The sequence below is a fragment of the Daphnia pulex genome, chromosome 1, assembly GCF_021134715.1.
Source record: "Daphnia pulex isolate KAP4 chromosome 1, ASM2113471v1".
NCBI lineage: Eukaryota > Metazoa > Arthropoda > Branchiopoda > Diplostraca > Daphniidae > Daphnia > Daphnia pulex.
Genome location: NC_060017.1, coordinates 4325156 through 4342465, shown reverse-complemented (window position 1 = coordinate 4342465; position 17310 = coordinate 4325156). Strand labels below are relative to the sequence as shown.

The window sequence follows — 17310 nt, the reverse complement described above, 5'->3', positions numbered from 1 at the left end:
CATGTGTAATTCTACTGTTGAACACAGAAGTTCCCAAACATTTTTTTTTACATATAAATTTGTAAAGCATTTCTGTTAATTTTATTTTATTTCCTTTCCAAAAATTTTTAACAACCGTCTCAAGATTTACGCTTGATTGCCAAAGCTTACGTAAATCTTCAAATCCCTATAAAACACAAGCAAATAGTATTTGGTTGTACGGAAATAAAATCGTAAATGAAATAATATTGATAACAAACGATTTCTGCATATTATATTTACTAAATATCACTGCCAATTAAATAAGAATAGCAAATTGAGTCGTATTACTCAGAAAGAGACGGCCTGCTCATATTCGAAACAACGATGGAATGTTTAACTGTGGGCCTATAGATATGTAAAGATTGAAGAAACAACAAAGAAAATGATGGCCGGAATTGAATCATTTAAACTTTCTTGGTCGTGGCTGTGCGCTTAACCGTAGTGGACGCGCGCTTAGCAGTTGTAGGTGCGCGCTTGACAGTAGTGGTCCTAGGTCTAGGTGTTGTAGATGCGCGCTTGGCAGTTGTGGGTGCAGGTCCACGCCTAACAGTAGTGGTTCTCGGTTTAGCTGTTGTTCCTGCCCGCTTGACAGTAGTTGTTCTCGGTTTAGCTGTTGTTCCTGCGCGCTTAACCGTTGTCGATGAACGCTTAACAGTCGTAGCAGCACCAGCCATGGGCTTAGCCGTCGTCGATACCTGTTTAACAGTTTTGGGCGTTGTTTTTGAAGCACTCTGCTGGGAATTAGCCAGCGAAATGATGGCTACCACAATAAAAATCTTCACCTATTGAAATCAAACGCATTTTCATTAAATATTTATCAAAGAGTATACACAGTCATAATTTGTTATTGGTAAAATCACTTTCGCCGTGCTTTTGGCCGCTTGGTAGCTTAGAGGCAAGGCTTTAAATACGAATTTTTAAAAATCATTCAGGAAATAGAATACATGAAATACTATTTCAATAAATCGCTGCACTACATCCCAAATGAATTCCATTTAAATTGATTCTACGGCCTATGTCTAAATATAATACAGGTGTAACAGATACAAAGTAAATGTAACAGTGATCATACCAATAAGTACTTCATTGTGTTGAATTTTTCTTCTAGCTGCCGATGAAAAGGAGTTGTTTTCTCGAACGAAGATTACTGGTTACTTGATCAGGAATTACCGAGTCACGCATTAATATAGCCGCGGATGCCCATTTTTTTTTTTTTTTTTGCACTTCCTTCTTCACTTCTAACATTTTTATGTTGTATTGGCGGATAGTTTCAGTCCTTCTTGTTCAGAAAGGATATTTCCTTCGGTGGTCCGAACCACGTAGGAGGATCATCTATCTTTGCCATAAGAATTGTTCTTGTACTGCAATGCTGCGTGACTATTCATTCGTTTTCTAGCGGACAAGCTTTTCCGGTTTAACAACTCCGCGGCTGTCAACATTTGGTAACAAGACAATGAAGAATCAAAAATGCAAAAGCAAAAAAAAAAAAAAGCAAATAAAAAAAACATGAATGTTCAAATTCCAGTTTTTTTCTCAAAGAAAATTAGCATTTTCAAATCAGTTTCAAGCAATCTTCAGTCAGTTTTTAACTTTTTATAATTTTTTTTCTGAATTTCATTCGATCGCTATTGGTTCTACTTTGTTCTAAAAATATTCCCCGTACATTTGGCCAAAGGTAATTGTAAAATTACTCACCAAGAATCAATTTAAGAAATTCCCCCTAATCCACACACTCTGAGGAGTCAAGAACCGCTCGTATCTTGTCATTTAATACATTTTCCATTGAAATTTGAAGCAGCAGTTGATGTGTTTTTTTTAAGACAAATCATTTTTATTTTTATGACATCACCTTTTATTTATTTTATTTTTGACCTTTTCTTTTCTTTTGAACAGATGAGTTGGCCCAAGTTTGAGTAGGATGGATGGATTCTTCTTGTCATGCAAATCAAGATTTTTCGTTCATTCACCTGCGCAAACGTGCGTGCTTGATTTTAGAAAATATGCATTGCTTACATTAAAAAGCGCAGCAGTATCCAAAACTAGTTTGGCAAACCAGCTTGTTCATTCTTGACCGTGAAATCAGGAAGACGTTGTATTGTATCAAAGCCAAAAATTCTCGACATGTTGATGTATACGATACGGTGACATTTCAAATGCATACGAAAAAAAAAAACATAATTGGTCATTCAACTCTCCTCAAAGCACAAATAACGCAAACATACGCTCAAACCGGATTGAATGATTAACTCATTTGTAAGTCAAAGCTATCGGTTGAGGACTTGGAGGTCACCACGTAAACAACTACATGGAAGTTTATATTTGAGCACGTAAGAGTACGCTCACGCATAAACTCCTCCTTGTCCATCGCCCACTACCATGCCCAGAGGGGCAGAGGCCCAGGGTCAAGAACAAAACAAATGGAAGCTTCAGAGGAAGAATATCAAACAAAGTTCTTTGCCAGTTTCATCTGACGTACTAATGATAACAACCAAAAATCTTTTTCAAGTATGACTAAACTGAGATCACCAATAACTATTTTAGATTCAACAGCTTGGTTTCCTGAAGATAGAAATTTACCGGTAATTTGGCCTTCATTTTATTTTTCATGGCACGATAAATAAATATTTGCTTTTACAGGTTCCATGATATAAGGGGAAAATATAATCATTATTCAACAGCGTTAAAAGCTTCAAGTGCTGACATTGCAAACTTGGGCTCACTGAACTCGCCTTTTGACTCACGTGAATTATCAGCGAGGTGTACTGCAGCACTGACCAACCACTTGAGGTTTAAGTTGGATTCCAGGTATTTCATGGCAGTGTCAAAGCTCAATTTCTGGAATATAATGCTGTCAAACATGTTCAAAAGGCACATTTAAATTAAATGGTTAACATTCAAATGAGCTAAATAATATACCCAACGAGTTCGGCACTTGCGATTATGATCGCATCAGAGGCATCTTCGTCTACGATGGCCAACATCAACTCTGAAAATCCCGTGAGGCAATCCTCCATCAGGGAAAGTTGAGAAATCAGCTCTTGGTTCTTCTTCTTTTTGCTAGACTGTCCCGACACTTGACCACAGATGAAAACAAAAAGAGCGGTGTAGAGTTGCAACATGTTCTCTTGAAGCTCCTCGTGTTCGGGGTCCTGGGTAATACGAAAAAATGTCAGGCTTTGTAAAATGATAGGATAAGCTTTGAAAAAAAAAAATAAAATTGGGAAAAACTTACTTTTTTTACGGTAATACTGGAAGCATACTCAAGTTGAGTCAACGTGTAAGCAATATACGGCCAAAAATTCTTCACGCCTACAGAGTTAGCTATATCTATTAAAGCAGCTACGCAGCTCGACCGTAATTTTGTGGGGATTTTGTTTCGCGCTAGTAAATCAAATAAATTCAAACAGAAGCCATCCAAGTACGGCAGACTCTGGGTCCCAAGCGCGCTAAATAGATCCCCTATCAGACTCACTACCGTAGGGGAAGGGTCACGTGATTCAACCGACAATTTGAAATAAGCTATCATCGCGGGCAAGTGCACGTTTAGTTCATCATGAGGCAATAGCGCAATTGTCGTAGAAGTAGCCAAGAAAACATCTTCTTTATCCTTAACCACCCCTTGAGGACCTTCGGATGTTAAAAGCGACATCAATTTACACATGAAGTCGTGGCGCATTTGGATCTCCTCTGCTTTCAATTTCCTCATAGCTCTCGAAAGCATAGCATAAGGGAAATCATCTCCTTTACCCGCCACCTCCAATTCAAAATTTTAAATTATTCGCTGACTTTCAAGGCAAAATAAATGATGAAATACCTCATAGCGAAGCCGTCCCATCAAGGTCTTGATAGTCCCTTTGACGGTTACGTAACAGACATCAGGGGAATTAAGGAGCACGTCCACCAGCGCTTCTTGAGCAGCACATTTTTGAGAATCGCGAAACTTTCCAGAGCATTCCAAGAGTTTTTTAACGATTTTCTTGTAGTAGCGTAGAAACCAGGCCGCAACCAGTCGAGTACCACCTTCTTTCTGTTTGATTATAAGAGAAGTTTTAATTCGAGTTAATTTTCAATCAATAGCGTGGTGTTTACCTTTTCGGATGTTATTTTGAAAATTTCTCTGACTAGTAACGAAAGAGTTTTGCTAGCTGCTGCGGCTACTCGATGGTCATCATCTTCCAAGTGTACTAGTAGTCCTTTAATTAGTTTCCTAAGGTCTGAAGGAATTAAAGCTGGGCAAAATTCAAAAATTCGACCCATTAGGACTTGAGCAGCATAGCGAACTTTAGCGCTCGTTTTGTCGTAAATTAACTCCCAAATATTGGCCATGAAGGGAGAAATTTCAGAGAAAGCTTTCTCTGGTTTCAGTTCTTCTAATATGGAACCAATAGTCCACAATGCTGCATTGCGGTATCGCCAGTCGGATCTCTAAATATTGTTAATGAGCATCAGTCGAAAAACGAGTTCTTGATTCAAGTCACCGTGGTATAAAAGAGGATCTTTGGTGTAACGTAGGTGGCAACCGTATTTGAACAGCATTGAGCTAGAAGCATCAGACACGAACAAGCTCCCTTAAATGGTGTCCAGTCATCAAAATCGTCGATGTCGTTTGGATCGTCTTGCCAACCAACTAGTGCCGACATCAATGATGGAACTAACTGTAAAAACAGGATTATAAACAGGTTATTTATAATGGGCACACTGTTGTGGTACCGAGACACTACAGAGAGTTTTTTTTTTAAATCATCCCAACCTTAGGCAATGCTTTTTCTGCATAACAGGACGATGGAACAACATCATGTGCGGGATCGTAGGCACCTGACGCCAAATTAAACTCTATCTCTGCAACAGAGCACCAAAATTCCATTCCTTGTAAGGCAATATCCGAGTCGGTTGATGCCATCGCCTTTAATGTAATCTAAAATTTACAAAAAAATCACAAAAATTGTGAATTAATCCCAAAAAAACTGGATAATTGATTAATTGTTCAACTTACTGGAACAATGGCCGATTCCATGTAGTTCTCCAAGTGATGATAGTAACATGAGCCAATCTTTACCAATACTTGTAGCCAAATCAGAGATTCTTCAACGCTAGACGATTGTGTGCCGTCGCAGACAACTTGCATGATCGCATCTCGACCTTCCTATTTATAAATAATTCAATATTTTGTATCAAAAATTTTCAAAAACAAAATACAAAAGCAATTGAGCCCAATACCTCAGTGTCAAATGTCGGGTAAATGCATTCCAGAGAACTCAGTAGAGCTCGAGCAGCTGCCAGACGAATTCTTGTAGTTGATTTGCTGTCCTCCATACAAAATAGTATGGAATGGAGGATTGACGTGTAAGAGTTGACCAAAATGAGCACGTGCTAAGACAAATAACATTAAGAGCATTCAAAAATGTGTTATTAACCAGTTAACTCACAATTTCTTGACAAATGAAGGCGATGGCCTCTAAGGCTGCCTCTTTTCGATGTTCATTTGCTGGTTGAACGACCACGTCGCAAAGCTCAGAAAGCAAATCCTCCAGAGAAGTTATCTCAGAAGAAGGCTGTAGTGTTCCCGGGAAGAGACTTTCAGCTACCGCAATGTAAGCCAAACATTGGGCGGCACAACTTGGATGAATGTTTTCTGTTCCCAAGGTCGAAATCAAACGCTCAACCACGGCCATGCGAGTTTCTTCTTCAAGTTTTGACCATCTCTGTAGACACTCTTTCTTCAGGGTCACATCTTTAACAGTCAAACAGTTTTTCAGTTGGAGACCAGCAGCTTGACGAGCAATAGGTGAGTTGTTTGGATCAGCAATTACAACTGACATATTTGAAATAAATTGACCCTATAAGTATGAAAATACAAAGAACAGTAACAGATAATTATGTGGTGTACTAATAAACTGAGATTTGTTTTATTGAAACTAACCATATCATCCTGAGCATACTTTTCCAACGCCAATTGGGTTTCGGCCAATACATTCTTGTCTGAAAATGATACATCTTTATTAATTTAAGATTTAAAATGAAAGTGATATTATAGCTGCAATATGATATGTAGGAGTGTCGTAACATGTTGAGTCAAGAAACTTTGCAAAAAAGCCCCGCAGACAAGTAATATGCAATGTAAGATTGTGATATCAACAATGAAAAGATATTAAGTTGCATTGTTTATTACCTGGTGAAATAGTTTGTTCTAAATACTGGATGAGACACTTCAATGAATTCGCCATTTCTTTACAATTAGAGCCTTGTGGCTGCCGGTGACTGTATAACTGTACGGCACGAGTAGCTTTGAGATGTCAAATCTAAAAATCGACACATAACTCATGACTAAAATCTGAATTCTGAAATGACACAGAATAGGCCTAACGACTGTCAATTATTTTTTAAGTCGTCGCCTTCGGCTGATCATTTGCCCGCAAATTTCGATTTTTAAACGGAACGCCGGTTCGCATGTTGAGCTTCTGTTGGCTGCCGCTAGGTTCTTGGAACTCAGATTGAAAGATGTTGTTTAGCATCGAGTCAAATCGACACTTAAAGTTTTGTTGTTTCTTGATTCTTGCTGTCGTTTTCATCTTTAGAAGATGCTCGCATAGAAACATTAGGATTTAGTGAGATTATAATTACATTTTCTTGTACGCAATGGCCAATTCTCAATATGATCTCGATCTATCGGGTGGATTAATGCCAGTAAGTTCACTCTTTAATCGGCTGTATGCTCATTTATGGATGTCGACTAAGATCGGTGTTTTGTTTATGCAGCAAATTCAAGCTCTACTAGCACCACCTTTGTTGGAAGATATTTCAAAAGAAAAGAGAAAAGACGGATTGGCGTTGCATCCCTACTACAGACGACCAGGACGAGGTCATAATCGCGATAGTTGTGATGCTTGTAAAGAGGGAGGTGAACTCATTTGCTGTGACTCTTGCCCAGCATCTTTTCACCTACAATGCCAGTAAAATAATACCATCAATTCAAATTTATTTCTAATATTTACATTATTCTGTTTTCACTGTTTCAGTGATCCTCCATTAGAGGAGTCGGATTTACCCAAAGGTTTGTGGAACTGTCACAGTTGTCGTATGAAAAAGGTAATTTTAAACTTGTGTAGAGTTAAAAGAAAACAATTGACCAACAAAACATTTGTTTTCAGGCCCAAGATGCTGCAAATCCTCTTACAAATTTCATAGAGGTGGATGACGGAGCAGACTCTGATTCCAGTAAAACTGGAAAAAGACCTTATAACTCAGCAACTCAATCAGTAGGCAGTGGTCAGGGAGCCCCTGAAAGAATATCTGGTCGCCGTCGAACAAACAACTCGGATGATGTTGATGTAGAAACCACTGGAGTTAGTTCAGAAAAGTCCAGTGATAGAGAAGACGTCATTGTTGATAATATGGGCAAAGTCTCATTTTTTGCCCCTCTCATCAGAGTAGCAGCATCTATGAACCCACAGCAATTCGAACTCCCACCAGAACTTGTAGAACCTATTCCTTTTCCAGGTAAGCTAAAACCAATATTAGATAAAATTGATTAACAAGTTAATTAACTTGCCATTTTCTAGGTACCAGTAAATTGTGTATTTCGAAAAAAACCGGATCTGGCCCCAAAAAAAAATCACACGAACTTGATAACGGGCTCGTGCCATTACCGTTACGAGCGTGCTTCTACTGCAGCAAGTATGATTGAATCAGGTTTCTGTTTCAATATAGTTACATCATCAAATTCATCTTTCGAATTCTTAGGAGTTGCCGCAAGGCGCCAATGGTTGCCTGTGACTTTTGCCCCCTGGTTTTCCATCTGGATTGTCTGGATCCTCCCCTTGTTTGCATGCCAGTTGGCAAGTGGATGTGCCCCAATCACCCTCAAAATATTGTAATATTTTGCCTTTTAAAGGAATTTTCCGTTTATCTCACAGAAATGTTGAATTCTTTATCACTAGGAATATAAATTGTTGCCTGATTCACGACTTTCCGAACGAGTGAAGTTTTGGTCGTTCTTACAGAGACCCATTGACCATGAAACTGTAAAAATCAATTTCCTCCGCAAAGTAAACCGAAAAAATCCGCCTTTTCGTCGGAAGGTCGCACTACCTGGTCGTCCTCGTATGAGGGTAAGTGTTAGAGATGCTACTCTTATCTTCGAAAATAACTAACGAAGCATTTTGCAGGTCCCACAAATCATCAAGGACCAGTACAAACATCCACCGTTACTTCCGGCGCGTTTAAATGGAGCTCAACCATTTTACTGGTCGTCCGTTCTCCCAGAAACACGGAAGGTATGTCCATTTTCCTTTCAAAATCTGGACTTCCCCTTTTAATTTGTTAACCATTTCGTCGAATTCCAGAATTTGAAATCATTCGATAAAAATGAATTAATAGACGAGGAAAACAAAGATAGAGAACAATCACGACTTCAGGAGGATGCTCAGCAAATAGCAGCAGACTGCGAAGCAATGTTTTCAAACGAAGGCGAGACTGTCGGAAAATTTGATACTGCGTTACCTGAACGGAGAGATAAAGAGTCTGTGGAAGGATCGAGCTCGTGAGTGGTTCACAAATTAAAAACGCATCAGATTATTCAATATTCAGAAATGTCTTTTATGTTCAGCTCTTCTTGGGATGGTTTGTTTGCTGAAGAGTTTCAAGATATCGAAGCAGATGTCAAAAGTTATTTGGGAACCCTGAGGCGGGGCATGAAAGAGAGTCACTTGAAAGTCTTTATGGAGCAGCTATCGAGTAATTTTCAATACTTTTTCCTCCGCAATAGAACGGGATTATGACTTTTTTAACTTTTTATTTTCTAGATGATTTGCTAAGGGCAATGGATCAAGAAACAGTGAGAGCTCTTGCCATGCAAAGAGTGCAGCAGCTAATCCTGAACCCAGAATCTCGCTCGTTGACTGTGTTCCCTCTTCCTGGAATGATGTCTTCTGGTTGCAGCACTCAGTCTACAGTCATTCCACAACCTTGGCTTCAGGCCAGCAGTGCTTCCGACAGTGGTAACATTATCTGTACGAATTACAGTCTCGAATGGATCAACAACTTTCTATCTTCCCCTCTTATCGATTCAATAGACAGTAGTCAAGCCCAGACGAATGTCTTCCCACGACAGCCTAGAGCATTCCTCTGCCCTCTTAGCTCAGCTTATCCACCAGCACCCATCTACTATCGCCGACTTACTATTGGCACTGGTATTATTTGCCCTTCCATAACTATAGTTGAATTATCGGTTTTATTCTTTAAAACATTTCTGTGCGTTAGGTGCTGACATGGATTTGAACTTGTCTACGTTCGGTGCGTGCAGCTATGTTTCCGGACATCACTCTACTGTGTTTTACGATGAGGTATTTTAATGTCTACTCTAAAGCCAATCAACTTTTATGTAATTGTTCGTTTTTCTTTTAACCCAAAAACAGATGTCGAGACATTTCGAGTTACTAAACTATAGCGAGCACGGAACCGTTGTTGATAACGTCGTGTATTGCTGCGATGTGGACGTGGATGCAACCACTTTCAAGTCTGAAGCGGAAGATGTCAAAGAGAAGAAACCGTCATTCCAGGGGTTAGATGATTTTACGAGACGCAATGGTGACAGAATGACCAGCACCCCTTCGCTCACGGAACCAAACGAGGTAAATTTCTTTACGCGCTTTTACGTAGAACTTGGGTGGGAACACAAAATTAACTTGGTTTGTTGGGCAGGCGTCTCGTTGTGGATGCCGCACCGACGTCAGTTCTCTTGGCTCAACAGGTAAAAGTGGAGGATGGGAAGGCACTGCCCTGCTCACGCACGGTTCTCACATCAAATTCGGGTGCATGCAGTTCATTTTGTGTATAAGCAACACCAACGAGAAACCTCGTTTTATTCATAATTGAAAACATTTTGCGGTTCACTTTTTTTTTTTACCCTGCTCGTCCTTAAAATTCCGCGATTATTTTGTTTGTTTTCCCCTTTGTTCAAATAAAATTGTCAAGCCGTGAAAAAAAAAGTACAAAAAATCCAACCATTAAAATCGCGTTTGAACATTGTGTGTAACCTACTCGGAAACTGGTATTGAAATTTTTTGCGATACACCATAAGCAAATTTTAATTGATTCCTTATTATTTCTTGCTTATTATTTCAAGTCAACATGACGACAACATCGAGCTAAATATCAAGTTTATTTATAACTACGACGGATTTGTATATAAGATCCACATCAGATATTATGTGTACGTGTATATGTTTACGTGGCGATAATGACTTGAATACAGATTGAGACTTTCGAGATAGGGCACCAGCAGCGGGGGTGGAGTTGAACGGTGAGTTGACAGAATTTCTCACCTGTCGAGGACCTTGCACAAAGTGCCATTATTCCCACCGACGAAGATGTGGCCGCTGCTTGAGGGGTCGGGCCGGATGCAATTGACTGCTTGACCCACATCCAGTCGAGACAGAGGGGTGAAAGTCTGGAGGTCGTAACTGCGGACCGTGTTGTCCCATCCACCCGAGTACAGGTGAGTTTTCGGCTGCTGGCCGCATGCCAAAGCGTTGATTATGCGGTCTTGACCCTGTTATTTGTTGTACAAGTGAAGAGAAAGAAGACAACAGAACAAAAGTGAGTTGCAACCAGCAGCATTGAACTTAACCAAAATATTTCAAGAGCAAATCGGAAAGTAAAACGACCAGGGGTCCCCCAAAAAGTGCCTTCCCTATACTTTTCTGATCTTGTCTAATGTACCTTTTCTTGACACGAAATGATTACATTTTTTAGCGCAAAGTAATTTCTCTTTATTTTTGTATTTTCGTTTGATTGCAAACGGCGTACGTTAGCGGATGTTGACGCTCACGTGGTGTCGGTTGCTTGTATTATATACGATACCGCAGCACCAGACATAACCGGTCAAGCGCTTCATATACACATCAATGAACTTGAGCTCTTCATCATTGCCGTTGAAATGACGGGGTTTTTTCTTTTCTTTTCAACCGAAACACCTGACTCTCGGAAAGAAAAATGCTGAGCAGATAGCAACTTGATTCTTTTTTTTTCTTTCCCTTTTATTCTTCTAACCGCCAACTGCTATCTCTATTTTCCTCTCTTCTCTAATCAGTGACCTCAATCCTCGACCTTTTGCCTCGTGTTACCTGTTGTTGCCGCCGCCTCTGAACTGCCAACCTGCGTAGACCTATTCATTTATCTTTCCCAAAATTTTCTCGTTTTTTGAATTTCGTTTTTTTTTCTTTTCTTTTCAAGTTCACTGACTTTGTTACAGAGCGAAAGACGCGAACACGGACACTTACTCACCGCGTCGAAAATTTCCAGGAAATGACCGGCTCCTTATTCTCCTTCATCTTATTGGGGCCGCAGGTATATAGTTTGAGAGAAAGTGTCCAGCATTTGGAATTCTTCATCTAATGTAACACGTCGCTCAAGACGGAGCTGACCCCAGCCAAAGCCCCCCCTCTCGCTCGACCCCTCTCTTATTTCTTTCTTTTCTACCATCTGTCTTTCTAGATCCCCTCTTATTCTTGTTGTTGTTCTTATATTTTTACCTTTCGGATTAGAGAGGAGAGAAGACAGAGATAAATGCCTAATTAGACTACTACATATATACGTATATAAGGTTTTCTCTCTTATGGTTCTCACCTTGATGATGCCAATGCGCTTGAAATGGGCCTTATCGTCCTCCAGGATGTGAATGTCCATTCCGTCTCGACTGAGGACGGCGATGCTCCCGTCCAGCCGACACATTGGCCCGCGAGCTTCCAGCACTTTGGTGGTGCTCAATTGGTGGCCGCGCTCCGTCTTTTGGATCTTTTGAACCAAGAGGTCGCGGTCACGGATCGAGTAGAGGTGGTCGTCCGTCAGGTCAAAGTCCCAAACTTCTTCGCTGGTTTCGTAAAGGTGAACTAATGTATCGCCTTGCCAGACACGAACCTTCATGAAAGGGACGCAATGAAAATCAAAAGTTACGTTCTAATTAACAACAATAACGTCTTCCCCCCATCTTTGGCTTCCCCCCTGTAATTACAGTTAATTTCCACATTGTGGTGCTCGTTATAGCCGATAGCGCAGGGTGAAATATTATTACGTCAAAATGAAATATCTATTATCTTACCTTGCCTTCCGTGTCGCCAGAAGCGACCAGGTCGCCTAGCACACGTATTTTGGCCAAACTGCCTTGATGCTCGTTTAACTCTCGGATGATGGTGTTTTTTTCAATATCCCAGACGACGATGTTGCCACCGGAAGTTCCGGCGTAGAGTAGGTTTCCCTTGACGGCGATGCAGGTGACGGGGCACTGATTGGCATTGAGTTCGCCCACAGCTTTCAGATCTTCCTTGTTCCATACCTGGTATATTCAACATCAATTGAGTTTGAATTTACACAATACAAACCTGTGTCAAATGAACACAAGATTTGGTTGGATTTGGGGGTGGGGGTGGATCGATTTTTAATAGTTTCTATCGATTACTTAAGTTTCTAATTAAGTAATTTAGAAAATTATGTCGTCTGCTTTCGACTTTCGTTTTGTTTTTTATAAAGTTTCCAAAAAGAGACAAGTATGAGATTACAAATAAATTACTTTTTTGAAAACGTACGTTGGTGCACGAAAAATAGCAGAACAAATAAAATTATAAAAATGTGGTCGTCGTGTGTCAATTCTGGTGTCATGGCTCTCCATGCTCTCCACTCCAAGCTGTTTCTCAGGTAAATAAAACTAAGAATACGAATGGAATGATTCTGGGAGCTTAAATAGAAGAGACGATGTATAATTTTATACTTATAAGCCCCCTGTCAATGCATGGCAATATGTTGCACCGTTATGTAACCTTCTCCCTTGTGCAGATGCTGAAGTCCAGAGCCAGCCATCATAACCACAAGATCTACAAATTTTGCTTGTGCTGCTATTATCATGTCATCAGCAGCAATATCAATATCATCAGTGGTAGGGTAATGATTTTGGTTACGTTAACTAACATTTAACCTGCTAGAATAGTTTTAACGATACATGACTTGCATACATGCAGTGTATCAAAACTGTACCTTAAATTCTCCTGCTTATTAACAATTAGGGATTACCTACTGTCTAATTTTCAACTTTCCTTTACTTGTTGTTTCTGCAAATATTTTACGTAACCCATTTCTGATTTTTGATTTAGATAAACAGCATCCCCTTTGGTTGTCGAGAAACTACCGATGTCGCTCGAGAAAAGGATCTCTTCTTCTCCTTTCTTCAAATGTCCTCGTGTACCCCCATGTGAGTGTGGGGGTATTCACGAGGACAGACTTTTCCCAATCCCGACTGGTGGATTCAATGTAACTGCGGATGGAGCACTTGTGGATGCCTGGCTGTGGATTTCCCAGGCTTAAAGGTAGGAAACACTCATCTCTATTCTTCTTTATTTGACTATTTAGTGGCGTTAATTAGAAATCGTTAGATAGTACGGAGTACGATTATTCCTGAGCTATACCGTTGACAGTCTGAACTGTTTTCTTTCTCCGTTTTCGTTTACTTAGTTAGAGTTCATTCAATAACTCAGTAAAGAACGACTGCAGATCAGGCCTGTTTTTATACCTCACAACTTTTCTGAGGGTAAACAATCAAATTTGAAAATATTTGAACTTCAAGCAAAGTACAAGGTCTAGAAAAATTGTAAGAGGGACCTGCCGTCACTCCGGCACATCTTCGTACCTTTACGTTTCCACCTTCACTAGAAGTAAACAGACGATCGTTTTGAATGTCAATAAACTCGATGTCGCACTTTGGCCGCTCTGAATTGGCCAACGATTTCACAATTTCCAGTGGCATTTTTCTTGTCACTAATCTCCTGTAGAGCAAATTAAAAGAATTATAAGAAGTTAGCCGATGGCTTCTGATTTGTTTCTCGCAGCTCTGCGCAGTGTTGACTCGCGTTTGCCGTGAAAAATCTCGGATCCTTTTTATATGTTACGTGACTGGTCAGATTTTGGCTCCTTTCTCTCGGTGCTAAATTTGGCCGGCAAGCGCTACTCTAGAAAGAACACAAACTAAAAATAATCCTCGCTTCCGTTCTCGAAGCTTCGGCGATTTTCCAGCAATGTCGTCATACTCACGTATTCACAATCTTGACTGCTCTTTCAATATTTTAAATTTATCCGGGCGCGACCGTTCCCTGTCACCTCACTAGCTGGATCACGTACTGTCGATTTAATTGCAATAAATTTTTTTTTAAATCAACAACTTTCTCCGATCCTGATACCACTAGTTCATAGATATTTTTATGACCGTTTGGCCAGGAAAGCAATGCTAATAAATCCCAAACACGTCACAACAGCAACTCGCTAAAGAGAGAAAAAATGATGTCAAACAAAATTCGTTTTCTTTTTATCGTATTTGAATTGGCGCGCTTCGATCCGTTGGCCACGGTAAAATCATTTCTCGGTTGATTATATTTTTCTCTCTTGTTACACTTTTTTGCTTTCCTTATTTTATTTATATAAGAAAGAGATGCAAATGTGGAACTTGTCAGTTTGAACGACCATTGAGACACGGGAGAAATGACCATCAATTTTATCAGGTGATAAAATAAAATGAAAGCGAAAAAATCTTTTTATATAGCGATCGGCTTTTGTTTTGTTTTCTGTTTATCTGTATTTCATCAGGTGATTTGAAATGTACTTTTTTTTTCGAGAAGACAAAAAAAAAAGGATATTTGATGACAATCACGAGCGAAATCTCGCGTGTGATATGACGGGCTAATATGATTTGTCTGAATTTTATGAAACACACTCGATAAAGAAACAAAAATCGGGTATGATGTAATAATACTCTTGGCTCCTTCTTCTTCTTTTTTTGTTTTTCTTTCTCGCCATATTTAAGATGTTGGTGATGATGCGGTTGTGGTTTTGTTGGCTGGCTGCTGATGTGAGCCATTTTTGTCGGTATAACAAATAAGAAAATATTGAAGTATAGGGGGGAAGCAGATGAAGTAGAAAGAAAAGAGGTGTAAAGGAGTATTACACACTACGACTACTACAAAATATATTTATCTTATACAGATTGACACTCTCTTTCTTATTGGTACGTGGAAAAAAATCGTCGTCTCTACCAGGAGAAACGCTGTGAGCTGTACATGGAAGAGATAAAAATTAAAAAAAAAAAGAATTGTGGACTCTTGTTCACCGCGTCTTCGTTCAACTTCCTGTTTCGCAATAACAAAAAAGGAGAAAATGATCAGTTCCATTTCATCGGTGATGTCGTTAATAAGATCTACTAATTTTGGATAGTCATCATTACCTAACCGGAGTATGCGGGAGCCGGTGGTGCCGAGTAGACGGGAGCTGGTGGAGCGTAGCTGGGCTCGTAGTGCTTCTGTTTCTCCTGCTTGAGGGCCTTGAGAGACTCGCCGATTCCGACCAATTTCTCACCTTTCTGTTGGTACTCGTGGGCTTTCTTTAGCATCATCTTGCCCTTAGCCGCCAGAATGGAGCCCTTCATGTAACCGAGGTGGCCGATGATCTTGCTCTTGAATTCTTCCAATTTGGCTTTCAGGTCGGGCTGTGATTGAGAAATGATTGAAAAATTGAATTCAAACAATCGAAAGATAAAAAAGGAAGATCAGGACAAGAGTTCAACGAGCTAGCCGGATACGTGTGATGGCTGTGCCTTCCTCATTTCCTTTTATGTCGTCACACATCAGCAGTCAACGCAGTAGTATATATGTACAATCAAATAGTCAAGAGTCAGTCGGGCACTAGGTCGAAGAGAAAAAAAAGACAACAAAAACAGCCGTTGATTGGCAAACCTGTCACAACCTGCACTCGACACGAAATCGCCATCAGAATAGTTATAAGGCCCCCCCCCCCCCCCCTTCCATCTCTCTCCCCCCACTCGCTTTCTTCGCTTTACAACTTCCGAAACTGCTGGACGCATACCAAACAGGAGATTTCCATCGGGTGTGACCCCTTGTCACGAGCGAACATCAGAAGAAGATAGCTCAGCCAGCCAGCCAACATTTTCTCCGACGCTCCTTACATGTACACATCTCTTTTTTAGTAGATCTATCGTCTATAGAGCGGGAAGAATACGATTCTTTTTGTTGTTTGTTGTTAATGGGAACTTAAAGTCAAATAAGGTTTCTCTTTTTCGTAATGGCTCTACCCCAATCTGTCTATAGATAGAGTCTCAAGTTCGCCCATATACTAGACCTCCTTGGCCCGTGAAACAAAATTTAACTTTCCAATCGAGCGACATTTAAGGAATATGTTATGGCTGGCGAGCGTGGGATAAACGCGGTCGTGGCCTCTTAACATTGTCAAATATGGGAACGCTGAATCATAAAGAGAGCAGAGTTGATTTTAAATTGCTAATCACACAAGGATTTGGCCTCCACGGTTCACTTTTCTTTTTCTTTCTTTTCCTTCCTTCCTCGTTCCCTATGTGAACATTATCGAATGGGGAAAGTTGCCTGGGTATAGAGTCGAAAAAATCGACTCCGATCAATGTGTCACGCCATTTGTCTTCTCTTTGGTTTGTTTCTTATTCGTCAATGTTATTTGGCTATCAAAACTGACTGTTTGAAATGCGCTTAATTATAATTGACTCTGCTCATTGGATAAGCGAAATTTTTAGCTATGGGCTATTAGGCGAATTAACCTATATGAAGAAATGAATTGCACATACCTTGTCATCGTCTTCGTAATAGATTGGGGGGCCGTAGTTTGATGGCGCAATGTAACTAGAGGCCGGAGCGGCGCCGTAAATGGGTGCTGGGGGTGCGACTCCGTAGCCACTTGCTGGTGGAACACTGTAGCTATTGCTGGCCTTCTTGCCCAGGTCACGCCGGACCATGCCGCAATGAATGCCCGCCACCAAACCGATCAAGCACAACAATCGTAAGCTCTAAAATAATCAAAATAAAAATGAATTGCAGCAGCTTCTCCAATAGAATTCCACCATCGATCACGATCATGTCTAGGTGATGGACACAGTGTGTCTATCACTACCATCAATTCTTGCTCGATCGATCTCGGTTAGAACTAGATGAATAAAAAAATGTGTGCGAATTGGCTTACCATCATTTTTGAATTAAATAAAATAAAGTTGTTGGGTCTGAATCACTCCCTATCAGCGACTATAGAGGCGTGCAGCGTCTGTTTTCTCGGTCAACTTCGAATGTTTAAAAATGAGGATCGCTCGCCCTTTATATACCCTGGAGAAAAAAGAGCTGCGAGGGAGGAGGGGCCGAGGGTGGAGATCTCTGGAAAAGAAAAAGAGCCGAGAGAGAGAGACCCGGACTTGCCATATAACAGCAGAGCCGGAACCTA

General features: G+C 40.3%; 5 protein-coding genes and 1 long non-coding RNA gene across 7 annotated transcripts; 2 read left to right on the top strand and 4 right to left on the bottom strand.

Annotated features, from left to right (window-relative positions):
* Positions 1-227: 227 nt before the first annotated feature.
* On the bottom strand, positions 228-1253 carry LOC124194850 (proteoglycan 4-like). Its single transcript, XM_046589235.1, has 2 exons — positions 1094-1253; positions 228-803 (listed from the first exon to the last, which is right to left on the bottom strand). Exons 1-2 carry the CDS (start codon positions 1106-1108, stop codon positions 426-428), a joined length of 393 nt encoding a protein of 130 aa, XP_046445191.1. The 5' UTR covers positions 1109-1253; the 3' UTR covers positions 228-425.
* A 1348-nt stretch (positions 1254-2601) lies between these two features.
* On the bottom strand, positions 2602-6387 carry LOC124194794 (importin subunit beta-1-like). Its single transcript, XM_046589180.1, has 12 exons — positions 6191-6387; positions 5942-6000; positions 5448-5858; positions 5239-5391; positions 5015-5164; positions 4772-4936; positions 4500-4676; positions 4111-4446; positions 3836-4048; positions 3254-3775; positions 2938-3170; positions 2602-2869 (listed from the first exon to the last, which is right to left on the bottom strand). The coding sequence occupies exons 1-12, from the start codon at positions 6243-6245 to the stop codon at positions 2689-2691; spliced, it is 2655 nt and encodes an 884-aa protein (XP_046445136.1). The 5' UTR covers positions 6246-6387; the 3' UTR covers positions 2602-2688.
* A 120-nt stretch (positions 6388-6507) lies between these two features.
* LOC124194800 (PHD finger protein 12-like) lies at positions 6508-10109 on the top strand. 2 transcript variants are annotated; one of them, XM_046589193.1, is made up of 15 exons: positions 6508-6705; positions 6778-6971; positions 7038-7107; positions 7170-7518; positions 7581-7695; positions 7762-7891; positions 7959-8129; positions 8187-8294; positions 8364-8560; positions 8627-8754; positions 8823-9017; positions 9093-9209; positions 9280-9362; positions 9435-9650; positions 9721-10109. In XM_046589193.1, the coding sequence occupies exons 1-15, from the start codon at positions 6658-6660 to the stop codon at positions 9892-9894; spliced, it is 2295 nt and encodes a 764-aa protein (XP_046445149.1). In that variant the 5' UTR covers positions 6508-6657; the 3' UTR covers positions 9895-10109. The 2 variants fall into 2 exon arrangements, with proteins under 2 accessions (XP_046445149.1, XP_046445143.1); XM_046589187.1 differs by having other exon boundaries at positions 6509-6705; positions 8823-9029.
* A 52-nt stretch (positions 10110-10161) lies between these two features.
* Positions 10162-13932, bottom strand: LOC124194815 (F-box/WD repeat-containing protein sel-10-like). The gene is made up of 4 exons (XM_046589203.1): positions 13697-13932; positions 12119-12352; positions 11647-11937; positions 10162-10570 (listed from the first exon to the last, which is right to left on the bottom strand). The coding sequence occupies exons 1-4, from the start codon at positions 13811-13813 to the stop codon at positions 10340-10342; spliced, it is 873 nt and encodes a 290-aa protein (XP_046445159.1). The 5' UTR covers positions 13814-13932; the 3' UTR covers positions 10162-10339.
* On the top strand, positions 12537-14739 carry LOC124194836. Its single transcript, XR_006875069.1, has 2 exons — positions 12537-12711; positions 12850-14739. It is a non-coding gene; the product is annotated as an uncharacterized LOC124194836 (long non-coding RNA).
* On the bottom strand, positions 14578-17310 carry LOC124194824. Its single transcript, XM_046589212.1, has 4 exons — positions 17059-17310; positions 16667-16885; positions 15281-15541; positions 14578-15185 (listed from the first exon to the last, which is right to left on the bottom strand). The coding sequence occupies exons 1-3, from the start codon at positions 17062-17064 to the stop codon at positions 15281-15283; spliced, it is 486 nt and encodes a 161-aa protein (XP_046445168.1). The 5' UTR covers positions 17065-17310; the 3' UTR covers positions 14578-15185.